This window comes from Hemiscyllium ocellatum, chromosome 1 (assembly GCF_020745735.1).
Source record: "Hemiscyllium ocellatum isolate sHemOce1 chromosome 1, sHemOce1.pat.X.cur, whole genome shotgun sequence".
Taxonomy (NCBI): Eukaryota; Metazoa; Chordata; class Chondrichthyes; order Orectolobiformes; family Hemiscylliidae; genus Hemiscyllium; species Hemiscyllium ocellatum.
The window spans coordinates 111,961,273-111,988,701 of NC_083401.1; the positions used below are offsets into that span (position 1 = coordinate 111,961,273).

Here is a 27,429-nt window from a genome sequence, read left to right on the forward strand (position 1 = left end):
ATTTACATAAATGATGTCAGTCTGAAAGAACCCCTCAGAAGCAATGAAGATTTCATGGTAGAATTTAGCATTCAGTTTGAGAGGGAGGAACTTGGGTCAGAAACAGCTGTGCTAAGCTTAAATAATGCTAGTTTTGAAGGAATGAGGGCAGAACAGGCTGGACAGAGCAGGGAAAGGAATTCAGCAGCAAAAATGGTTGAGGAACAAAGGTAGACATTTAAAAAAAATAATTCATGGCTCACAGCAAATACATATTCCAGTGAGGAAGAATGATTCTAAGAAGATGATAAGCCAACAATTGCTAACCAGGTAAGTTTAGGATGTCATCAGATGGAAAGAAATAAAATATAATGTAGCAAAGATTACTAGTATTGGGCCCCTGAGAAAGCAAGGATGGGGTAAATAATAATGAAGAACCAGGAAATAGCAGAGAATTTCACAATACCTTGCAACAGTCTTCACAGTAAAAGACACTACTAGCATTCTGAAATTACTAAACAGTCAAAAGACAAAAGGACTGGAAATAAATAGAATAACTATTGCTAAAGAAGAATGCGAGTGCAACTCATGGGGTTAAAGACTGATAGGTCCCTTGAACGTAATGAAATGCAGCCATAAGATATTCAAGGGAGTAGCTAAAAAGAGAGTGGATGGAATGATAGGAATCTTCAAAGAATCCTTAGATTCTGAAAAAGTCCAAGAGCACTGAAAAACTGCCAATGAACAATTTATTTAAAAAGAGAGAAAAAAGTAACAATATGCAATTAGCATAATATCTGTAATAGCAAATATGTTACAGTCTATTACAAAGGATGTAATAATAGAACATTTAGTGATGTTTAATATGATCAGAATCATCATTGATTCGTGAAGGGTAATTTGCCAGAATTCCTTGAGGAGGTGAAAAGGAGGATAAAGGGGAAGCAATTGATTAATATATTTGGATTTTGATAATGCAAAAGAAATCCCAGAAGACTATAGGTCTCCACTCTTATCAGAGAGGGATAACTAGTGGTGGTTTAACACATCTTAAGAGATGACACCACACATTCTGCTACTTAATAGTATGTGTTGGAGGCAGAATATGAGCAATGGTTAGAGGATTTTCTAACCAATAGAGAGTCAGGATAAGGGGGCATTTCAGACCAGGAGCCTGTAACTAGTGGTGTGCCATAGGGATTCCTGCTGGGCCACAATTATTTACAATGTATATTAATGACATCAACGAGGAAAGTGAATGTAATTTAACCACATTTGTGGTTAACACACAAAAAAAGGGAAGGCAAATAGTGAGGATGACACAAAGATTCTGCAAAGACATAGACAGGTTAAACATACTGGCAAAAACACTTGGGAGAAAGAATATAATGTGGTAAAATATGAGGTTATGCATATTGGCAGGAAGAGCAGAGGAGCTGAATATTATTTAAATGGAGAAAGTCGACTGAAGAACTATAGAACATAGGGATTTGGAAGTCCTCATTCATGAGTCACAAAAAAACTAGCATCCAAGTTCAATGGGTATTTGGAAAGGCAAATGGAATGTTGATTTTATTTCAAAGAGAATGATCTATAAAAGTATGGAAGTTTTATGAAAACCCAAAAAGGCAACAGTCAGACCACAGCTGGAATACTGTGAACAGTTTTGGTCCCTTTATCTAAGGAAAGATGCACTGGAATTGGAGATGGTCTAGAGAAGGTTCACTTGGCTGACACTAGGTAAGAGACTAGGTTGACTAGACTTATAGGAATATAGAAGAATATAGAGGCATCTTTATTGAAACATACATGATTCTTAGGAGATTTGGAAAGATAGATTTAGAAAGGTTATTTCCCCTTGTCAGAGTTTCTACAATCACATGGCATAATCTTAAAATCAGGGGTCACACATTTAAGACAGGGATGAGGAGGAAATTTTTTTTCTCTCAGAGGGGAATGAGTCATTGGAATTCATTACTGCACAGATCTTTTGAGGCTGGGACATTAAGCATATTCCAGGCTGAGACAGTCAAATTTTTAATCAGCAAGGGAATCAAGGATTATAGGGAAAAGATAAGGAAGTGCAGTTGAGGATGATCAGGTCAGCAAATTAGCATTAATTTCATTGAAGGACAGAGATGACTTGATGGGCTGAATGGCCTACATCTGCACCTACATCTTATGGTCTTATCTTAGTGCATTTCAATTCTCTGCTTCCCTGTAAGCCTTAATCTATGAAATATACACAAGGTGTTAACCTCTCTTGTTAAAACAGCAAACAGTATAAATTGGTACAAGAACATTTGGATTTCATGAGATACAATTGCCAACATTCATTTCTATTCTCATCTCCATTTTGCCACAGTAACTGAATTCAAGAAAACATTAAAGTTTTATTCATGACTGGGTGTTGAAAAGAAAAAGAGCTGACCTGCATTATTAAGGAGTAGAGCTTCCTATCTGCATCGTGGGGACTTTCTACCCCCTATAATATAACCATCAAAAAATTCACTGTAAATATAACACATATATGTTGCATATATATGATTTAGATACATTAAATGATCTTTATATCACAATATCACTTAAAACATGTTTTCTTCTTGCTTACATCAAACCAACAGTATGATAAATCTAATACTTCCTGATCATTGGTACTGGGCAAGTTGACCAGACCCATTCACTGTATCAAAGCAACACATGGATAGTATTTATTTAGAGTGGATTCAGTTCAATACAAACAATTCAATGTTCTCAGTTATAGACAAATGTTTCACAAGTTCATTTTTGTCAACAACCACACATGGATGATTTCTGGAGAAAATGTGACATGTTTTCCTATTAGAACAGCCTGAGGTTATTTCCTAGCAGCCTGAGATGTGCCTGTAGTATTTCCCATCAGCCCCATGACAGGTGACATGTCCTTGAAGCCCTCTGATAGAGTTTAGCACTGAAGGGAACTGAAAGGTACCAACTTGACAAAACTGTGGGTGTGTGGACTCAAACACCATTCCGGCTGTCAATAATTTTATATAATTCATTCAAAATGCATTTTATTAACTTTCATTACCTGTCAATATTTTTGTGGCTGCTGGAATTTTTTTATTCCAGAGTGGCTCCTCTGACTGCAGCAGTTAACCTCACTTTGTCTGAGTAAGCAGCAATTTAAACTGGAATCACTATGGTGAGAATCAATGGTTGAAGCTACTAGGACACCTGAGCCATATTACAGCACTGTCATTTTTCATTCAATTTCACCACAAGATGGGACTACTTAAAGTACAGCAGCAAACACACAATCAACTTACTGAATTCTCTATTATATTTTTCCCAGGTCAATGCGAATATATGTGGCACATTTTGTAGTCTGGTTCTGTGTATTATTATTCTGTTCCCAATATTTAAACCCATGATTGATTTGTTTTATGCACAATATATTTACAATATTTTTTAGCCCCCGAAAGATTAAAGGATTTTTTTTAAGCTGTCATATGTGGTAATCCTTGAATTTTCAAAATATCTTTGTACCAAGAAAAAAAAAGAGATTTTTTAACCATTCCATTTGATAGCCAAGGCAGCTGTTGAATTCTTAAAACACATTACTGTGCTGAAGTACATGGCGTGCACTGAATCCAAAGCAGTTCTTGCTGCAATAGTTCCTTATGGTAGAACACCAGCAGCAATGTCTCCCCTATGGTCATATAGGTTGTATGGTCATATAGTCTCAACCATTTAGACTTTAATAGGAATATTCTAATCTACAGCAATGTGGCAAACTTTAATTGAAGCAATTAATTATAGCAAAATGGCACATACTTATTAAGGAATTCTCTCATATAAACAGGGACAGACTTAGCAGTTTTTATAATAACGTTGTAATTCCTAAATTGAAATACCATGGTCTGTACTAATGCAGTAGACCCTAATGGAATAAATTTCCACCAACTGTACTATTTGGTAGATTAGGTGCACTCTCATTCTTGGCTACATAATGAGATGTGCAGATCCACACCACAAGCAGTATTGTTATGAGTTAATCAAATATTTGTGGCTGATTAGTCAAAAGAATTTTTTTAAAAATTGATGAGCACATGGAAGTGCTGGAAACCTACAATGCACAGATGATTCGTCAAAGATTATTATTTTCAGTGCCACCCTTCATCAACTTGAACTTTACAAACACAAATGGAAGATTATATGAAATATTAACATTTTTTAGACCATGAGATGATGGAGCAGAAGAAGACCATTTAGTTCATCAAGCCAACCTATAATTCAATTAAACCACTGGTCTGATCTGATGATCCTCAACTCCACTTTCCTGCCTTTACTCCATGCACCTTGATTCCTTTACTGATTAAAAAACTGCCGATCTTAGCCTTGAATGTAGTTAAATTGCAGAGCCTCAACAGCCCTCTGCGGTAAAGAATTCCACAAATTCACAATCCTCCGACCATAAATTCTTCCTAATCTCTGTTTTAAAATGGAACACCTATTCTGAGATTATAATCTCTGATCGTAGACTCTCCTGCAAAGTTACCATATCTAACCTGTCAAGTTCTTTAAGAATCTTATATTTCGATGAGGTTGCCTCTTATTCTTGTAAACTGAGTATAGGCCCAACCTACCCAAAGTCTCCTTATAAGACAGACTCAGCATTGCAAAAATCAGCCAAGTGAACCTGCCTCCAATGCCAGTACATTTTTCCTTAAATCAGGAATCCAAAACTGTTCACAGTATTCCAGCTGTGAGCTGCCTAATGCCTTGTTTAGTTTTGGTAAGACTTCCCAATTTGATACTCTACTTCCTTTGAAATAAAGGTCAACATTCCATTGCTTTCCCTATTACCTGCTGAACTTGTTGGCTACTTTCTTGAGATTTGTGCACAATCACTCCCAAATCCCTCTCTTCTATAGTTTTCTGCAGTATTTCTCCATTTAAATAGTAATGTAATAATAGCTACTATTCTTCCTGCCAAAGTGCATAACCTCACATTTTCCCACATTGTATTCCATCTATTTGACCTTTTATAATTCCATTTTCATTTCTACCCAGACGAAGATGTAGATAGCTATTGCAATCATCATATTAATCAATATTTAGAAGTAGACTTGTACATGGTGATGGAAAGGCATGCATCAAAAAAACTGTAGTTCTGAAGAAGAGTCATATTGGACTTGAGATATTAACCCTGTTACTTTCTGTTTGGATATCCTGAATTTTCCAACACTTTGTTTTATTTATAAATGGGTATTCTGTAGGAACTCTTGAATAGGAAACCTCAAATGAACTAAACAAATCTGCTATTACTTGTGCCTTTCTTTTAGGTTCCTCTCCTGTTTCAATGGTTAGACCTAGTAGATCTGAACTAATGAGAACAAAATTTGTATTATTTTGCTCTTGTCGCAGAATCATGGTTAATTATCTGCATTGCCATTTGTATAGTAATCTGGTGTAGATGGATCCCTCAACCTTTATTGAACTTATCTAAATTTAATGGAAAGGAGTTCCAAAATTTTGTCAAAAGGATATGTAATCAAGGATGGAGTTAGTAGCTAAGAAATAAAGTTTGTGACAAGGTTCCGCACAATGAGAAATACAACATAAACACCAAAACATGGATTCTGAAATTCCTGATAGGGAAAAAAAAAGTAATAGCTATTTGCTATACGTCGTGGTGCTATAGATCTGCATATTAGTCATTCAACATTGGTCATTTCTGGAAAGAAGCTCGCATCACTTCTTAAAGTAGCCAAACCTCCATGCTGGTATCACACAAAGAGGAAAAATTAATCTAATTCATGTTTATAAATCCCAGTGCTTCTGTTTTTATTTTAATTCTTGGACCCCTTAGTGACTCTGCAAATATGGGAATAGGAACATAACGTTGCTTTCTTAATAAGTTTCACAAAACCTCTCTTCAGCTGAAATGGTGAACACTCTCGCTCCCCAATACAGCGACAAGGGGGCATTCTGAATTTCCACATAAAAGATTGAGGTTCCTGACTTCTTTTCCTTCTACTGACTTTGTTTTTAGAAAATGATACTCTGTGATTGTAAAACCTGCCTCACTGCATTTCTAATGATTGAGGAAAATTTGAGGATTTCAGACCTTTGCAGATATACTAAATGCTGAAGTAACTCAGTAAGACGTAAAGATGGTTTTTGCATTTGTGTTCCGGATTCAGTAAAATTCTTACAGATGCACAAATAATTAAGATTCATTTTGTTATCTCATACTTATTTTTGCATTGTAAAACACTTATTTTAAGCAATAGACAAAACATATTTATCCATGTATCTGCAAAAAATACAGAAAGTGTACTAGGTGAGAAAGTTCATTTGGGCCATTATTCACTTCAGACAACAAACTCATTTTAATATATTGTTTAATATCTGATTTGGGTTACTTCCATAATTCAGATACACACAATTGTAAACACTTTCCATGAAATATTTTATGACTACATCATTTATCTTGATCAATATTCTCCTTTATGAAGATGTTGACTCCCTGCTTGGGCACAATTTTATTGAGCAGAACATGCTATCTTGTGTCATTCCCAAGAGGCAGTCTTAATTTTTGGTGTGTCTTAGTAGGAATGATGGTGTGCTACGTGACTGTCGGGGGAACATTAAATAAAAACTCAATTTTATTTCCAAGCTGGTGTTATGCAAGAATCACCAGATACCACCTAAAATATGATTCCTTAACATTCTATAAGTGTTTAGACCAACTATAAGACCTTAATAGAGCCAACTAAGTTCACTAAGTTTGGAATACAATATTAGGCCAACCTAGTCTACAAGGTCACTTGAGATATTTACTTCTGATATGAAGCAGCATTAGCCTATCAAATGTTTCCAGACTGGTTTTGTATGACACCTTTAATTGATTGCTCAGGAATTGCACTCTGTGGGGAGCTGCCATAGGTCTTCAACACCACAATGTCTGGAATATCATAGAATCCTTGACACCAACGTTTGGATTTCTACATTTATCTGTACATATACAAACTTCCAAAGTTGTTGCTGGTTTCAGTAGAGCAATGACAGTAAAGCTGGCTGTGGACTACCATTACTGCAAAAATACAGGTCAGTGATGAAAACTTCCATTTTACAGTTACTTTCATGTAAAAATAATTGAAAACTTACATCGCGTCGAATGAGGTGTATCTGGGTTTTGAGCATCAGCCAAATTTCAAAACTACAGCTAAATGCTCTTGCTGACTTTGAAAACTAATTCTATATTTTTGGAATGTCAAATTTCCACATAATAAAAAATGCTGTCAAATGAAATGAGTTTAACCTGCCATCAGGGAAAAGAAAAGCTGCTCCACAAAAATGGGTAAATATTTCTGGGCAGCTATCTTTGAGTTCGGTGGAAGGCACTGTTTGACTGCTGAGTGTATTGCTTTTTTTGTTTTCAGTGCTGCTGGTGCAGGCTAGTTATGCTACTGTTCGACTTTAGTATGGCTTTCAAGCAAAAGTAACAGATTTAGCATTCTAAATGCTGTATTTATTGCTACGTAGTACTATTTAATCATGACTTGGGAAGAATGTGGAGGGTTTGGAGAAGTGCAAAAGAGGTGTTGCCTGTATTGGAATGCATTAGCAATGAGGAGAGGTAGAATAAACTTGGACTATTTGCGCTGGAGTGTCAGAAACTGAGGGGTGACCTGATAAAAACATATAAAATTATGAGATTAAAGGATAGGATAGCTATTCAGTGTCACTTTCCCAGGTCTGAAATATGAAATACTAGACCTAAGGTGAGAGGAAAAGGGTTTGAGGGATATATTCATGCATGGTAGTTATGGGCTCAATGACCTAATTTTGCTCCTATTTCTTATGATCTTATAATTTATGTCCAGTTCTAGAGCCACTGGTACCTGCACTGTTCGAACAGTCTACACCTGATTCATACTGGAGTCAGCGCTCTTGTGAACCACATAACAAGGGAAGTAGAAAGGGTTTAAAACTAAATAGTGGAGGTAATGGATCAAACGTAGAATTATTTGATATATCAAAGACTGGAAACAAGTCAACAGAGGAAATGAAAGTAAGAGAATGGCAGGAAGAGACAAGCATCAAGATAATAAAACACAAAACTCAAGGCTTTGTTTCTGAATGCAAACAGTATTCATAATTAAATAAACATATTGACAGAGTATACTAAAGAAGGTAAATATGATTTAATAGTCATCACCTATGCAAGGCTTCAAGATGACAAGGATTGAGCCCTGAAAGATATGTGGTATACGACATTCAAGAAAAATAAGAAGCTCTTGAAATTTGGGGATGGTCACTGTTCATTAAGGATGGCATTATGCAATAGTCAGAGATGATATTGGTTGAGGAGATCAGGATTTAGAATCAGCTTGGGTGGAGATGAGGAATAATATCGAAATTAAGTCACTCATGCGAGTGGTCTACAGGCTATGTAACAGTCGCCACAATTTGTGAATGCGATCATGTCTCATTCCACTGAATTCCAGACAATACAGGAGCAGTGTATTTAATCTTTCTTCATACAACATTGCTCTGGCAAATATTCATTGCAATCCCTAAATGGTACCTTTCTATGGGCAAGGAGATCAAAATTGGACACAATATTCCAAGTTCCATCAAGGGTGCAAAATATCTTTACTCTTATACTCAAATCACCTTTAATAAAAGCCAACATATCATTTGCCTTCTTAAGTGCTTCTTGTACATGAATGTTACTTTTCAGTGACTCATCAGAAAGAACACCCGGGTCCTATCAAATTTAACATTCCCTCCTCTCGAATTTTAATCGACACTCTGTAGTTCTGTTTAGCCTTACAAAATGGTTAACCTCACATTTCTCCATATTATATTCCGTCTGTCAAATTTTAACCTACTTAACAACACTATTACGATGTGCATACATTATCCTTCATAATAGAGCTGTGCGCACATGTAGCCGATACCTTTATGGATCATTTACAAGACACACAGCTTCTAAAAATCAGGAATTGCAGACCCAATTTATTCCCCATTAACTGTTGACACTTACAACAATAATTTTTTTATATATTTATTTGAGTGGTTTGATTTAGATAACTGAAACTACAGCCTAAGATAAGCAAAACAGTTACATAAGAGAATTCCAACAATGCTGTGGCATTTGTGCATAATGTGACAAATGACAAGATAGCACTGAGTGCATTAACATAATTATTAAGAGCTTTCCTTCAGACAGAAACATTTTGTGCTAATTGCAGGACTTTATATTATATCCCTGGTTGTAAATGTCTTCTTTAACAGCTGACAGAATCTTTGATTTGTTTGAATAGGTAATATGTGTTAAGTAGTTAGTTGGCTTGAAGTTTTATTAATCAGCTCATTTCAGCTTAGTCAGCAAATAATCCTGTATTAGCTAAAAAAAAGCATTCATGTTGTATACTACATATATTTCATTTTTATTCAAACATTTCCAGAGTCTACTAACTGTATTCCTTGCTTAATTATATTCTTTTCCACTCACTGGGTAAAATATTTTACTTTGGGAGGTGGTGAGATCAGACGTGGAAGAGGACCATCAGAAGACTGGCCACTCCACAAAGTCCCCACGAATGTCACATCATGCTGACAAGATAGCGGGTGGAGGAGAAAGGCTTTGTGAATGGTGCTTGCCTAAACAGCCAGTTGAGTTGGCAAGTGCTGTTGGGGCCAGTGAACAGGCACTAGTGAGTGGCAGTGTAGGGGAAGAGTCACTGGGAGCATGTGGTGGCAATACCAAGGGTGCAATCCATTGTTATTGGATACACCCTGAGTAGGTCACAGCATTCTGTGATTCCCAAGAATAGTTCCACTTCTGGGCAATTTCCCAGGGGTGGACTGTCACAGGAATTGACAATGGAGATTGGCAGTCAATTAATACAATTAAAGCCTCAGTGATGGCTACTTTCTGATATTAACAGAGTCTTCCCAGTGTTATATGTCCCCACTCCCCAAAGCTCATCCACACCTCTGACTTCAACCCTCTAGGGAGATCGGAGAGCTATCATTGGTACTAGTGTACTGCATAGCCTAAAGAGGTCTAATTCCACGACTCATATTCACACACAGATCTTCCATCCAATCTGAGGGGCATCATAAAGAGAGAGGTGTTGTTTTTGAGCCTTTTGTGCGCAGCTCCACTTTGAAGCACACACAGGGCCTGAACAGCACGCCAAACACCAAACTATACACCCCCAGCACCAAATAGCCTACCGGACATAAGCAACAAACTGACAAACTGCATCTTATCTGAACCATGACTTACCCCTAACATGATCACTTACCCCCTACTCTAACTCAATCTGACCTGAACTGGTTATCTTCTGGGCAACACCTCCTCCAACTACTCGCAACTGATCTGACCTGACGACCCACTGACCAGACTGGATTAATGCACACTTCCCCACCCCACCTGACTACACTGCCATGTTGACAACTCACCTACACTCTCACCCACTTGACCTACTTTCCCACCTTACCAATGTAACCCATATACCCACTAACTCACTCACCCACTTATTCATCAATTCACTAATATTCACAGTGAAGCTCTTTTACATTTACACAACTAGTACTATAAAAAGGCACACTTTTTTGCCTTTGTCTGACTGTACTCTGCTCCAATAGAGCTCTCAAGTGATGCTATTTTGTACTTTTGTGTGAAAGCTAGGGTTGGAAAATCCAGATGAAACGCTAAGCAATGAAAGTCAGTAGAAGTAAACTTATCAACACAGTGGCAATATGTTCAGCATTGTTGCTATTTAGAAGTCAACATATTGTATTATCAATTCATTTAAGGGTTCTCTGCCAAAAACCTTTTGATATATTAGAACAGAAGCCAGTTCATGTCATCATCCAAATACATAAATACATTTAATGTGAATTTTTTAAAAATCTTGAACAAACTTTACACTATGTATTTCATAATTCTGGTGAGATTTCTCAATCTTTTAATTAAACTTTTCCTACTTATTTTTCAGCCAAGAAGTGAAATCTCTGTAGCCCTGTTCCTTTGTTATCGGGTCATTAATTTATTTTCAATCTAATCAATTGAATAAAACACCAGCAGCTGAAAGTATAGGGGTAAGATTTTAATTAATTCTGGTTACAGAGTTAAAATAAGGTCCATTAAGCATATTCTGAAAACCTCACAAATGAAATAATTCAGTTGGTTCTGCCCCTCAGAAGTGTGGTCACATATAATTCTGTAGCAGGTGCAGACTTTAAACACCATTGTATTATGTAGAAATTATATGACATTTATACTTTACAAAACACAACAGGCACAGTTTCACTCCAGCAAAGGACATTTAAATTGTACTGATTAATGGAGGAGAGCTTGCAGCACGTGCAGTTATTTATTTCTGTCTTTGGAGAGTCTTTCCTGTTAAAGCATTTAGCGATGTATAGTTGGTTGCTTCTAATAATTCATTCAATTTCATAGTTTTTATATATGTGATTGATATATCTGGTATTTTGGCAGCCTTTTACTTTCACTGACATACCTGCTTTATCTTCACTGAGTACACATGTCAATGCCTTGCTGAGCTATAGTAACAACCAACAGTTCAGCCTTCTGGTGACTTGAGTGCAGTTGCACTTTGTTTCTATTCAGATTTTATGGGTTTGAAATAAGAGTTCTGCCATTCTCCTAAGTGAACAAAAGGCTGACAAAAGAATTCAGACTGTCGCGCAACTTCAACTTTCAAATTTATTGAGGTGAAAAATTTATCTGACAGATTGGTGTTAAGTGAGTCTTGTTGCTTTTCTTCAAACTGGGACACATTTAATGGCAATTGTGGTTGGGGTTGTAACAGGTCACAGATAACATTAGTTACTTTGTGATCACGTTTGGTCAGAATACTGGCGAGTTTGCTGCTGCTCATGTCAGTCTGGGAATGCGAGATCTCAGAACAGTAACTTCTAGTAATGTTCACACCTGCTTTAGTCAAGAAATAATACAGTCTGAGAATAAACAGATGAATCAATGCTTCAAGAAATCTATACTGATGCCTTTAATTTGGATTGAAACAATGCTTCTGCCCAACAACAAAATTGATACTTATATTCAGTCCAGCAAGCATTTATCATGATGCTCAGTTCTGCTAGCCATACATTGTTCATAATGCATGGCTTTTGGCCTTCACCCTGCCTCTTTATTGACATTCTGTTCTGCCCTGTGAAAATTCTGAGTGTGATTTTTTTTTATTTCTAGACGTTTAAATTTTCTTGATACAATAAAGTTTATCAGCTAGGAGAGATTTTTGCTTGAAAGAGATGAATTATGAAGCAACCTTTGTGCAAATGTTTGCTTCCTAAGCAAAGCAACTCATGAAATTCTTCACTTCGTTATCGCAGTGATTGAAGGAAGCCTATTCGGAAGTTGACACTTTATAAACACACAGCATCCCAGTTCCAAATCCATTGACTGTGGAAATTCTGCTGGTAATACTGAATAATTTAGTAGCAAGCAATACTCCAGTTAAAAATAGGAAAAGCCCCATCTCAAATTGTTGGAAGCAAGAGGTGCTTTTGAGATTCTGTCAAATAGAATTAGGCATATCACAACTGAACGTACACAAAAGTGCAAGTACTGACCTGGACAATTTTACATCTGGTATATGTTTACGAGCCAAACAGACCATAACATGGATCAGCAGGGTAGCTGATCTCATTAAAAAAAACGCACACTTAACTTTTCTATCTTGTCATTGGAGAGAAAAAAGGTTTTTATCTTTAAAAGAATGACATAAGCTGACTGCATTCGATTAACACCTTCTTTGGAGGTTCTTGTACATCGTGCCCTGAACCTAGGTTTACAAACATTCTAGCGAAATCTTTGCAAAACCAACTGATGGACATTGTGTTTGCATACTGAAAACTACTCTCCTGCTAAGTCCTGTTTTCTCATCACTCGAATGGGTACCATTCCAGAGGAGAATAAAGAAAACACTAGAAAGACTTTCTGAAACCCTCCCTGAAGTGTGGCAGTATTGACATTAATGAGAATCATGGTACAAATCTTTCAAAATAGTGTTAATCTGTCCCATCAAGCTGCATCTTGCTTCAAGTCTAAATGTCTTTATTATGAGGCAGACTGGAGACAGGGAAAGAAGGAACACAAAGTGAATCCTGCACTTCATGTCCCACGACTTTCCGGGATGTCCTGCCCCATGTGCCCAATAGATTGAGGTTCAGAATCAGCCTGTTCAGGCATATGATGAATGTGACATAAACCTGTGCCTCTGAATAGATGTCATCTTGCAGTCAAGGGACAGTCAATGTTGATGATGAAGATGACATCAGTGGTAAATAGAGTAAAGAGAAATTGCCCGTTTGTAGACATATAATTGGGATTTCTAACATAAGTTTTCTTTCATACAAAAGTACCTTTGATTTATGTCTAATAGTGCTGCAATTAATAAAAAGAAAACTTGAATTTATGCACCAGCTATATCATAGCCAAAAAAAACTGCTTTATCTTGATGTACCAAACCCATGCTGAATTAGTTGCATGTGAATGAAGGTGCCAAAAATCTAGTTGAAGGAGACTTTAAAGGAGTTTCAAAGATGTATAACAGAGGTCTAGTTCAAGTGTTCTAATGTAGAGATGACAGACTGCAGTGACAAGATGGCTGATGGCTCCACCATTAATGGCATAGCAGAGGGACTGGAGAACATAAAATAATTAGAAGAACTAAAAGCATGGGCAAGATTATAGAGCTGGAAGAAGAATTTGCACATTCTCCCTGTGTCTCCATGGGTTTCTTCCAGGTGCTCCGGTTTCCTCCCACAGTCCAAAGATGTGCAGGTCAGGTGAACTGGCCATGCTAAATTGTTCATAGTGTTGGGTGCATTAGTCAGAGGGAAATGGGACTGGGTGGGTTACTCTTCGGAGGGTCGGTGTAGACCTGTTGGGCTGAAGGGCTTGTTTCCACACTGTAGGGAATCTATTCTATTCTAATCAATTAAGGGGAAATTTAAAGACGAGAATGATAATATTCACAATGAGCTTGCCAAGAGTTATGATGAACATTGTGCAGGAGATGGTAGAGGTTTGGATTGTTTGAAGCTGATGTAAGGAGAGCTAAGGATGACAGAAATATGGGTTGGAACGAAGAGTCTGTTTCCATAATGTACGTTTCTATGATTTTAAGTCAAGTCATTCAAGTATAAATAAGATGCCCAACATTTGGCCATAATTTCATTTAGCCATACTGGCTGACAGAAGAATGTTGGTCAGGCAATTGCAAGTAAACAAGAGAGAGATAGTGAGTTTGTGTTTGGAGGTCAGTATGACTCTTCTTGAGAATTCAGAGTCATACTAAACTTGAAGCATTAACTCTACTGATGCTACCAGAGTTGCTGGATTTTCCCAACACTTTCAATTTTTGTTCAACTTTCCAACATTGGCAGTGTTTTATTGTCTTTAGTTGGAAATTAGAAGAACTTGTTCTTATTTAAATATTGCCAGTGAATCCTTTCCATCCAGCTGAACAGCTAAGTCCAAACTTCGTTTAATATCTCATTCAAAGTTTGATGTGTTTGAAACTTTAATATCATATGACCTATGTTTTGCATTTAATTCCTTCAATAGGCATCAAACAAGTGTTTTTCTAAGTCAAGGTAAGTCCCTGACTCATGAAAACTCATCAGGCACAAGCTAATATATTAAGATAATTCTACACACCACAATGTTGAAAGAATGTTAAGACCTCACTGACTCTTTAAAAGAGAATAGTGCTTCAAACTGCAGACCTCAGTTATTAAAAGTGTCTGCAGAAACTGGAGTTCAGACTAGAAAATGTGAAAGGAAGATTTAAAAGAAATGTTCAAATAATGAAAAGTTGTATATTAGTAAATACGGATAAACTGTCCAGTGACAGCAGGATCAGTGACCAGAGGGCACATGTTTATGGTAAATGGCAAAAGAACCAGCAATAACATGAAGGCAAAAGAACCAGCAATAACATGAAGGAAAATTGTTCAATGCAACAGGCTGTGATTTGTGATGCATTGATTGAAAGATTTAAAAATAACTTTCAAGGCTAATTTGGACTAAAACCAAAGGAGAAAAATATTCAGGACAACAAGAAAAGAGCAGGCCATTCATTGAGCTGAAACAGGCACAATGAAGCACATGATCTCCTTCTGCATTGCATTATTCTATGCTTCGATAATTCTAAATGCCAACATTTTGCCAACTGAATACTGCTCACCATATATCACTGACTGGATTTTCCGTAGATTCATTCAGCCATGCAAATAGATAATGATCTGTAATTCCTTCTCTAAACCTTTCTACTTGCTTTCCTGTTTTAAGATCCTTCTTAAATTCTAGCACTTTGACATCTCCAAAATCTTCCAATATGTTTCAATGTCAAATTTTGCTATATAATGCTGATAATATAATTCATGGATTACAAATCCTTGAATTCCATTTCACAAAGTCATACAACATTGAAACAGACAATTCAGTCCAACTTGTCTGTACTGACCAAACAAAACTAGTCCCTTTTATATCTTTTTTCTCTCACTATAAAACTATGCCCTCTAGTTTTTAACTCCCTTACCTTCGGGGAAAAGACTTTTGCTCTTTACCTTATCCATATCCAACACCGAGAGATTATCGAGAAATTATTTGAAAAATGGACCAAAATCACCAACTCAAATAGGTCACAGGTATCACCTGATGCACATACGTGGGCCACGGTTCGTGGAACTGTAGTCACTGTAACAAGGTGGGCCAGGTAGTCCTCACAGAAAATGAGTTCCCTGATTGAGGCTGTTAATATGGTATAATCAGGAAGTCCTGGCTGACAGATATAAATAGTAGAGTCAGAGGTTGTGTTCATTCAGAGAGCTGGCACTGACAGAGATGGATCAATGTCAAGAACTCTCCATTTGGAAATAAAGGGTGGTTTGGTGACCTCTGTGGAATTATTTCAAAAACCAACGTGGATTAAACAACAATCACACAGAGCTAATATTAATATTATATCCAAAGCCAAATAAAAAGTCAGATTCCAATGGAGGCTTGAAATGGTAAACATCATTATGAGATGCAATCTCACCGAAAATAATCAAACCTGAAACAGTCCAGTGAAAATACTGAATGGAAAGAAACTTCACCATAAACTTGAAAGATAACTACAAAATTCTCTGCTGTTGATGGTCCACGAATCCAACTAACCCATTGTGATCTCAGGTTAAAACCTTACACCTCAGGATACCCAAGGACTGTATATTCTTTTATCTTCCTTTTGTTCTGGGCTGTATCTCCATTTAACTTTGCACTTGCTACTGTTAGGGCCCAGTGACTGAATGAAGACTATATGTATGATATCACATCTTTATTGTTTTCCTTGGGGTTATCAGGTGATACATGTTCTTTCTAAATTCAAGAAAACCTTAAGAGATTGTTCCAAACTGTTTGGATAAAAAAAACATTTTAATTGGAGACTGATACACTCTCATGCTAAAAATGGAGTAACAACATTTGCTGAGGCTGACAGAGAAGGTTGATAGGAGAGGAACAGATTCAATCCTTCCTGATCACAAGTTTTTAAAGGCACTATATAAATACAAACAGTTGTTATGGTAAAATGACTGGATATTCCACCTATCCAATCTAGGCTGCTATGTCTCTTGTTAAACATGGCAATCTTCTCATCCCTAACATCCTGGCAACCTCCTTATTAAGGTCACAGGAGAGATGGAAATCTAGAACTTGGCTCAGGTTACAGTCCTCACTGTCCTTTGGTGACATTGTCAAATTATGATTATAAAATCATACATGAAGCGCTGCACAGGTTTTATTTATACATGGACAATCTATTGTGTTTAAGCTATACTTCTTGAGAGTTATCTTATTCACTATTAAACAGAACTGATTTGATTAAATTCAGTACACAACACAGTAAAGTCGCAACATTGTTCAATAATGTTTGAAATGGCAGCAAATAAATGGAGAATGCAAAGAAACTCACATGCGACAAGCTAACTCATCAGAATAAAACAGCATGTAAAATGTGGAACAGGCCAGAACTGTGAACAAAAATAAACCCAAAGAACTGTGGATGCTGTAAGTCTGAAACAAAAACAGAAATTGCTGGAGAAACTCAGCAAATCTATCAGCATCTGCAGAGAACTAAAGAAGGGCCACTGGAACAAAATATTAATTCTGCTTTCTCTCCTTTGCTTTATCTTAGGTTTTATGGGGTGTGCTGTTCAGTGTGAGGTACTGCATTTGTAACCCAAAAACAATAAAATAATCAAAATGAATGTTCCTTTTACTTTTTCAAGTATTTCTTGAATTTCTTAGGAACCAAAATAAATACATTAACTGGCAAAAAGAAAAAAAAAATCTGCTCTAACATCATACTTTTCATGACAATCAGATATCATAAAGTGCTTCATACTCGATGAAGAAGTGTAATCACTGTTGCAACTAAGAATACAATGCAGAAATTAGAGTTTAAATTACTGGGTGTATTACAAAAGTGCTTAATGAAGATTGTTGAGATTATAATGTTCTCAAATGAACTATCAGAACAAACCTATTCATACATCATATTATAAGCCTAAATAACATACAAAATTTTCATATTTACTGATGCCTTGCAAGCAGAGGAATGTATCTTAGTCTGGTAAGTTTTTCATTGTAGCCCAAGGTACTTATCCCAGTTTTGGTGCTGTGCTTCACTGTTCCTTCAAAATCGTGACAAAAGTGTATGATTCTGGGGAAGAGCTGCATGACGAGGGACTGCATTACGAGGGTGGTAACATATGATAGGGAAAGAACAACTGATGGGAATAAAGACCTCTGTCAGACGATCAGTTTTTTTTAAAGCTTAAAATAAAAATAATTTTGACACTAACACTGGGAAACTGTGGGCTATACTCCATTGTGAAACAACAATGTGGAAGGTTCTGGAAATATTTAATGCTGCAATATACCAAAAAAAATTACAAATGAGATTACGGTAAATGCAAAATATTATTCAAAATAATCATTGCTGCCAGCTCATTGCTGTCTTCCAGTATGTCTGTAGTATCATATTAGTGTTGCATATCTCAGAGCAGTGCAAATCCTTACAGAAAAACATTATTTTATCCTGAAGTGTAATTGTTACTTTTAAGAAAAGCAGTAAGCATTACGATATGAGAACAATATTCACAATGTAATTTCCAGATCAGTCTTCAATATATTTTAACATAGTTTCTGCTTCACAGAAAAAAATGATAGTCATGTTTTGTCATACTCTTAGGTACTGCAGTTTGACACTGCCTCAGGAAAGTTGCCTCACATCACTTGGACTTTACTGCAGATGCAGTATAACTGCATTGTAGCATCAAGCTGAGTTCAAGTACCTCCTGGCCATTTTATCAATGTAAGCAGAACTTAATTATTACAAAGAAGTCAATGGTATTGTTTGCATTCACACTGTGCTAAGTATTTATTATGGATCAGTGGTGCTGGAAGAGCACAGCAGTTCAGGCAGCATCCAACGAGCAGCGAAATCGACATTTCGGGCAAAAGCCCTTCATCAGGAATAAAGGCAGTGAGCTGGAAGCATGGAGAGATAAGCTTATCTCTCCATGCTTTCAGCTCACTGCCTTTATTCCTGATGAAGGGCTTTTGCCCGAAATGTCGATTTCGCTGCTCGTTGGGTGCTGCCTGAACTGCTGTGCTCTTCCAGCACCACTGATCCAGAATCTGGTTTCCAGCATCTGCAGTCATTGTTTTTACCTAAGTATTTATTAGTTTGAAATGGAACATGCATCTCAAAACTGCTCATCTGGTATGGACAATTAGATTTTCAGACAATGTAAAGCACAGTGCTACTATTGTGAATCATCACACTAAACACCACTCTGAGATCAATTGCTGTGTTTTATTGAATCTGTTCAGGAATGTTATGACACGGCTCCGAAACAAGTGGGACTCAAAGCCAGGCTTTCTGGATCAGAGGTAGACTACCACTGCACAAGAGCCATTTCAGTTGCTATGCTAATTAAGTCCAATAACTCAAGCCATTTTGGATATTATTCATTTACGGCCCCTGAAATATTACCTATCAACTTAATATTCATGACACAGTTGGAAAATATGTAAACTGATGAAATTTCTTCAAATTACCAATTTTGTACAGAACTTGTGATTGCAAGCAAGAAACAATGTTAACAAAGATTAGTGGAAAGAATTGCTACAGTCTTAGAGTTATACAGCATGGAAACAAGCCCTTTGGCCCAACTTGTCTATGTTGACCAGGTTTCCCAAAATAAACTGGCCCCATTTGCCTGCATTTGGCCCATATTCCTCTAAAATTTTCTTATTCATATACTTGTCCAAATATCTTATAAATGTTGTAACTGTACTTGCATCAACCACTTTCTCTGGCTGTTCAGTCCACATATGAACCACCCTCTGTATGAAAAGGTTGCTCCTCAGATCCCTTTTAAATCTTTCTCCTCTCATGCAAACATTATGCCCTTAGTTTTGAACGTCCTCACTCTCAGGAACAGACCATAGCTCTTCACCTTCCTCGACTGGAGAAAATATTTATACAGTAGTTTTGAGCGCTAAAATATATTTCAATCTGTATTCATATCATAAGTATACTGGTGCAGCAGGTGGTGAAAAAAGGAAATGGTATGTTGGTCTTCATAGGGAAAAGGTTCAAGTTCCAGATCACAAATGTCTCGCTGCACAGGAAAAGGATGAGACCAGACCTGGAGAATTCTATGCCTTTCTGGTCTCCTCAACTAAGTATGGGTGTTCTGGCTATGGAGGGAGTGCAACAAAAATATCTCAGACTCATTTCCTAGGATGAGTGGTCTGACGTATGAAAAGACAATAGATCAATGAAGATTATATTCACGGAAGTTTAGAAAAATGATGGGATGATCTCATATAAATCTATAAAAAGTCTAACAGGGCTGGACAGAATAAAAACAGGAAGGAGGCTTCTGATGTCTTGGGAGCCCAGAATCAGAGGAAAAGTCTCAGGGTATGGATTCGGCTACTGAGGACTGAGATAAGGAGACATTTCTTCACGCAGAGAGTGATGAGCTTTTTGAATTCTCTGCAATGGAAAGTGGTTTTGGCCAAAATATTAACTATTTCCAAGGAGGAATTAGACATATACCTTCGGGCAAAAGGAGTCCAAAGGTATGTGGAGAAGCAGGCACATGATACTGAGTTGGATGATCAGTCATAGTCACTTTGAATGGTGGAGCAGGCTTGACTGACTGAGTAGTCTACTCCTCCTCCCTTTTCTGAGATTCTATGTTACATGGCACTCAGATAATTTTATATTTTATCAAAAATAATTTTTGAAGTAACAATAATCATGACCTAAATTCTGTGTCAGAACATTTTAGCACTGAAACATTGCATCTATAATTATGTCCTGGTCTGATGCTGAGTTTACAGAATCAATAATAGAGGAGACAAAATGCTCAGATGAAAAATATAATAAAATTCACCAACAAAGTCAGTCAGCACATAACTGAAGTGGATTCTCTGAGGAGTTATTTTTCTGTAAGTAAGTTCTTCCTATTCAAGTTAATCACAAGTGAGGAACCTGACAACAGCTTCCAAAGAACAGCCTCACAGAAATATCTACTTCCGTTTATATAAAAATTTACATGGGCACCAGCAACAAGTTCAATTATGTTTGTAGGTTAATAATTCAATGCTTTCAATAATTGATGCAAATCAAAGTGATTTTCCAGAATAATATTGTGCTTTATCATAGAAGGGGATTCTTGAAGTGTGAAACTTTATAATAATAAAGGAGAACACCACTTGAGGGTAACAATGGCACAGAATGTACTCTGGGTGGGGAACTTCAAAGTCCACCAACAACAGCATCTAGGTAGCATCACAACTGACCAGACTGGTCGTGTCCTAAAAGACATAGCTGCTAGACTGAGTCTGTTGCACGTGATGAGTGAGCCAAGAAGAGGGAACATTACTTCACCTCATCCTTACCAATCTACCTCCTGCACATGCAACTGTCCATAACCAGAGGAGTGATCATTGCACAGTCCTTGTAGAGATGAAGTCCTCTCTTCTCATTGAGGATACTTTCATTTCTATTGTACAGCATGACCACCATGCTTTATGGGTTAGATTAAAAAAAAAGCTAGCGACTCATGACTGGACATCTATGAGGCACCGCGGGTTATCAACATCGGCAGATTTGTACTCTTAAGATAATCTGTAAACTCACATCCATTATTCTACCATTAGTACAGTTACAAGATCCTTTATCCAAAAATCCAAAAACTGAAAGGCTCCGAAATCTGAAGGATTTTTTGTGAAGCATTTTTCTTACTAACAAGATTGTTTGGCAGGCAAACAGTTAATCCAAGTCGACACCCACTCGATGTGTGTCACTCAGATGCGACATGGGGGACATGGTCAAGCACCGACAGGCCTGGGGTTTCTCTGTGAACGCCCCCAAATCAACACCTACTTAATGTGTGTCACTCAGGTGTGACATGGGTAGGGGGCGTGGCCAAGCATGTTCTTCGTTAGAAGTCTGCTTCTCCGGTAAGATGTTTTAAAAATGTCACCATTAAACTCAGGTTCTGAAAACCGAAAAATTCTTAGCAAATGATAGATGGATCTAAATGATTCCACAAACAACAGATCAGATCAAAGTTCTGAAAAACTGCCATATTCATTTGGCCTACCCAAATCAACACAATGGTCAAGAAGACACAACATCTCCACTTCCTCAATAAGCTAAAGAAATTCGGCATGCCCACAAGGACTCTTTCCAATTTTTAGATGTGTCAGAGAAAGCATTTTATCTGGATGGCAAGCGTTCTTCCCAAGACTGCAAAAAATACTACAGAGAGCTGTGAACAGAGCCCAGTTTATCACGTAACACAGCCTCCCATACATTGAGGAGAAAGTGAGGACTGCAGATGCTGGAGATCAGAGCTGAAAATGTGTTGCTGGAAAATCGCAGCAGGTCAGGCAGCATCCAAGGAACAGGAGATTCGACATTTCGGGCATAAGCCCTTCTTCAGGGATGTCCCATACGTTGACTCCATCTATACTTCCCACTGCCTCAGGTCAGCAACTAACATAACCAAAGATCCCTCCTACTCTGGTTATACTCTCTTCCACCCTCTTCCATTGGGCAGAAGATATAACAGGTCATATGAACATTTTCAAGAACAGATTCGAGAACAGTTTGTTCCCCATGCTATCAGACTTCTGAACTTCTCAAGTATTAATTCTGGTCTCTCCCTCTCTGCACCATCTCTGGCACTGTAAACTGTATTCTGCACTCTGTCCTGCTACCTGGATGCATTTTATATGGTACAATCTGTCTGTATAGCCCACAAAATGCTTTTCACTCTAACTCGGTACATGTGACAACAATAAATCAAACTGACACTCAATTAACATCTAATTGGAGGAGATGGCTCCACAAATATTTCATCCTCACTAATAGAGGAGCCCAGCACATCAGTGCAAAAGATAAGGCTGTAGCATTTGCAACAACCTTCAGACAGAAGTGTCAAGTGGATGATTTATTTCGGATGCCTCAGAAAATCTCCATCCACATCCGACTCACTCAACATAATATCAAGATATAGTTGAAGGCACTGGATACTGCAAAGGGTATGAGCCCTGACAACACTCTGGAAGCAATTGTGAAAACCTGTATGTCAGAACTTGCTGTGCCTCTACCAAGGTATTCTGATATGGTTAGAACACTGGCATCTACCCAACAATGTGGAAAATTACCTAGATATGTCCTGTGCACAAAAAGTAGGACAAATCCAACTCATCTAATTACTGCCTAACTACTACTCTTGATCATCAGTAAAGTGATGGAAGTATCCTCAACAGTGCTATCAAACAGCACCTTATCAGCAATAACCTGTTCAGTGACGCCCAGTTGGGATTCCAACAGAATCACTCAGCTCCTGACTTCATTACAACCTTGGTTTGAATATGGACAAACGTGCTTAATTCCAGAGGTGAAGTGAGAGTAAGGGTCCTAGATATCAAGGCCACATTTGACTGAGTGCGGCATCAAAGATTCCTAGCAAAACTGGAATAAATGGGAATTAGGGGAACACTCTCTACTGGTGGAGTCTCATTGGCACATTGGAAGATATTGTCATTGTTGGAGGTCAGTAATCTCTACTCCAGGATATCGCTACTGGAGTTCCTCAAGGTAATGTCCTTCACCCAATCATCTTCAACTGTGTCAGCAAGAACCCTTTTAGCACCAATAGGTCAGAAATGGGGAAGGTTCAGCACCAATTGTGAGTCTTCAGATACGGAAGTGGCTCATGTCCATTCATAGCAAACCTTGGATAATATCCAGGCTTGCGCTGACAAGTGGCAAGAAACATTCATGCCACATGAATGCCAGGTGATGACAATCTCCAACAAAAGAGAATCTACCCATTATCCCTTCATATTCAGTACATCTTATGGTCATAACATCTTCAGGATATCCTTGTGTTTCACAGTCAGTGAATTATTTTTGGACGACAGCAGGTGTTTGTGACTTCATAAAAACACAGTAAACTCTAACAAAGGCAATATTTAAAAAAGGTCATCTATTCTGATAACGTTGTTTAGTGGATATTTACCAGATGAGACATAAAAGAAATTTCCTGCTAATCTTTGACTAGGTTGGGCATTTAGAGATATAGAGTCATAGAGATGTATAGCACGGAAACAGGCCCTTCTGTCCAACATGTCTATGCCTAATCTACTCTAGTCCTAATTACCAGCACTTGGCCTTATATCCCTCTAAACCCTTCCTTTTTATATACCCATCCAAATACCTTTCAAAAATTGCAATTATATAAGCCTCCATCGCTTCCTCTGGTAGCACATTCCTTTAACATCGCACTATCTCTGTTGAGCAAGTTGCCCCTTAGATCCCTTTTAAATTTTACCCGTCCACCCTAAACCTATGCCCTCTAGTTTTGGACTCCTCCACCCCAGGGAAAAGACCTTGTCTATTTACTCTATCTATGACCCTCATGATTTTATAAACCTCTATCAGGTCACTCCTCAGCCTCTGAAGCTTCAGGAAAAACAGCCCCAGCCTATTCAGCCTCTTCCTATAACTCAAATCCTCCAACCCTGGTAACATCCTTGTAAATCCTTTCTGAACCCTTTCAAGTTTCACAAAATCCTTCCGATAGCAGGGAGACCAGAATTGCGCAAAATATTCCAAAAGTAGCTGAACCAATGTCCTGTACAGTCACAACATGACCTCCTAACTCCTCCACTCAATGCTGTCTCCAATAAAGGAAAGCATACCAAATGCCTTCTTCACTATCCTATCTACCTGTGACTCCACTTTCAAGGAAATATGAACCTGTGCTCCAAGGTCGCTTTGTTCAGCAACACTCCCCAGGACCTTACCATTAAGTGCATAAGTCCTGCTCTGATTTACCTTTCCAAACGTGCAGCACCTCACGTTTATCTAAATTAAACTCCATCTGCCACTCTTCATCCAATTGGCCCCCATCTGATCATGATCCCATTGTACTGTGAGGTAACCTTCTTCTCTGTCCACTACACCTCCGATTTTGGTGTCGTCTGTAAACTTATAAACTTTACCTCCTATGTTCTCATCCAAAGCATTTATATAAATGACGAAAAGCAGTGGACCCAGCACCAACCTTTGTGGCTCACCACTGGTCACAGGCCTCCAGTCTGAAAAGCAACCCTCCACCACCACCACTCTCTGTCTTCTACCTTCAAGCCAGTTCTATATCCAAATGGCTGGTTCTCCCTGTATTACATGAGATCTAACCTTACTAACCAGCCTACAATGAGGAACCTTCTTGAATGCTTTACTGAAGTCCGTATACATCATGTATACAAGTCCGTACACTCTGCTCTCATTAATCCTCTTTGTTACTTCTTCAAACAACTTAATCACGTTCATGAGACATGATTTCCCATTCACAAAGCCATGTTGACTATCCTTAATCAGTCCTTGCCTTTCCAAATACATGTATATCCTGTCCATCCAACAACTTGCTCACCAACAATGTCAAGCTCACCATGTTAGTGGCACCATGTTAGCCAACCTCCAGTCTTCCAGCGCCTCACCTGTGATTATTGATGAGACACATATCTCAGCAAAGGGTACACCAATCACCTCCCTTGCTTCCCACAGAGTTCTAGGGTACACCTGATCAAGTCCTGGTGATTTATCCACTTATATGTGTTTAAGACAACCAGCGTGGCCCCCTCTGTAACATTGACATTTTTGAAGCTATCTCCATCTATTTCCTACATTTTATATCTTCCATGTCCTTCTCTACAGTAAACACTGATGCAAAATACTTGTTTAAAATCTCTCCATCCCCTGGTGGCTGCCTTGTTGATCTTTGAGGGACTCCATTCTCTTTCTAGTTACTCTTTTATCCTTAATATATACATAAAATCCCTTTGGATTTGCCAAGCTATCGCATGTCCCCTTTTTGCCCTCTTGATTCCCCTCTTCAGTGTACTCTGACTGCCTTTCCACTCTTGTAAGGATTCACTCAATCTCTGCTGTCTATACCTGACAAATGCCCACTTCCTTTCCTTAACCAAAACTTCAATTTATATAATCATCCAGCATTCCATGCACCTCCCAGCCTTGTCTGTCATCCTAACAGGAATATACTGTCTCTGGACTCTATCTCATTTTTGAAGGCTTTCCATTTTCCAGCTGTCTCTTTACCCGTGAACATCTGTCCCCAATCAACCTTTGAAAGCTCTTGCCTAATATTGTCAAAATTTGACTTGCTCCAACTTTCAGATCCAGTCTATCCTTTTCCATCACCATTTTAAAACAAATAGAATTATGGCCGCTTGCCCCAAAGTGTTCCCCCACTGACACCTCAGTCACCTGTCCTGCTTTATTTGCCAAAAGTAGGTAATTTGTTCAGCATCTCTAGTTGGTACGTCCACATTCTGAATCATCTTGAACTTTCTTGTACACACTTAACAAATTTTTCTCCATCTAAACCCTTAACATTGTGGCAGTCCCAGTATATGTTTGAAAAGTTAAAATCTCCTGCCATAACCACGCTATTATTCTTACAGATAACTGAGATCTCCTTACAATTTCTTATTAGATTAGATTAGATTACTTACAGTGTTGAAACAGGCCCTTCGGCCCAACAAGTCCACACTGACCTGCCGAAGCGCAACGCACCCATACCCCTACATTTACCCCTTTACCTAACACTACGGGCAATTTAGCATGGCCAATTCACCTGACCTGCACATCTTTGGACTTTGGGAGGAAATCGGAGCACCCAGAGGAAACCCGCCCAATTTGTTCCTCAATTTTCCGCTGACTATAAGGGGTCTACATTACATTCTCAATAAGGTGATCACCCCTTTCCTAATTCTCAGTTCCACCCAAATAACCTCCCTGGATGTATTCCCAGGAATATCCTCCCTAAGTACAGTTGTAATGCTATCACTTATCAAAAACGCTACTCTCTGTCCTCTCTTGCCCCCCTTTCTACCCTTCCTGTAGCATTTGTATCCTGTGACATTAAGCTGCCAGTCCTGTCCATCTCTGAGCCATGTTTCTGTAATTGCTATGATATCCCGGTCCCATGTTCCTTAACATGCCCTGTCTTTCCTGTTAGGCCTCTTGCATTGAAAAAACTGCAGTTTAATTTATCAATCCTGCCTTGCTCTCTGCTTTTTTCCTGCCTGCCCTGACTGTTGGACTTGCTCATTTTCCCAGTTGTACCAGTCATAGATTGATTTCTTTCCTCACTATTTCTCTGGGTCCCACAGCCACCCACACCTCCCCCCTCTCCCCACCCACTCCCCTCCAATTTACTAATTTAAATTCTCCTGAGCAGTTTTTGCGAATCTCCCTGCCAATATATTAGCCCCTTTTCAATTCAAGCGCAATCTGTCCTTCTTGTACAGGTCACTTCCACCCCAGAAGAGATTCCAATGATCTAAAAATGTGAACCCTTTTCTCCCCTGGCACCTGCTTCTCAGCCACACATTCATCTGTTCTATCTTCCTATTCCTGCCCTCACTAGCTCATAGCACTGGGAGTAATCCAGCTATTACTATCTTTGAGGACCTCCTTTTTAAATTCCTGACTAACTCTCTATATTTTTCCTTCAGAATCTCATCCCTTCCCCTTCCTATGCAGTTGGTTCCAATGTGTGCAATGACCTCCTGCTGGTCCCTCTCCCCTTTGAGAATCCTCTGCATCATTTCTGAGATATCCTTGATCCTGGCACCAGGGAGGCAACATGCCATTCTGATTTCTCGCTGCCAATCACAAAAATGTCTGATTATGTCTCTGACTAGAGTCTCCTATCATAATCAATTGGAACCCGACAGAACCCATCATTACATTAGAGACATTCTTGGAACCAGAAACTTGT

The 27,429-nt window shown here is 38.2% G+C and overlaps 1 protein-coding gene across 2 annotated transcripts in view; it reads right to left on the bottom strand.

Annotated features, from left to right (window-relative positions):
• The window catches only part of pcdh7b (protocadherin 7b), a 381,205-nt gene that overhangs the window by 103,027 nt on the left and 250,749 nt on the right, over nt 1-27,429 (bottom strand). Inside the window, exon 3 of one of the 2 annotated variants that reach the window (XM_060825065.1) lies at nt 2,411-2,464. The exons of the other annotated variant lie outside the window; for it this stretch is intronic. Within the exon in view, the coding sequence (XP_060681048.1) occupies nt 2,436-2,464 (29 nt within the window). The 3' untranslated portion in view covers nt 2,411-2,435. The remainder of the gene's footprint in view (nt 1-2,410; nt 2,465-27,429) is intronic. 2 annotated transcript variants of the gene reach the window in all.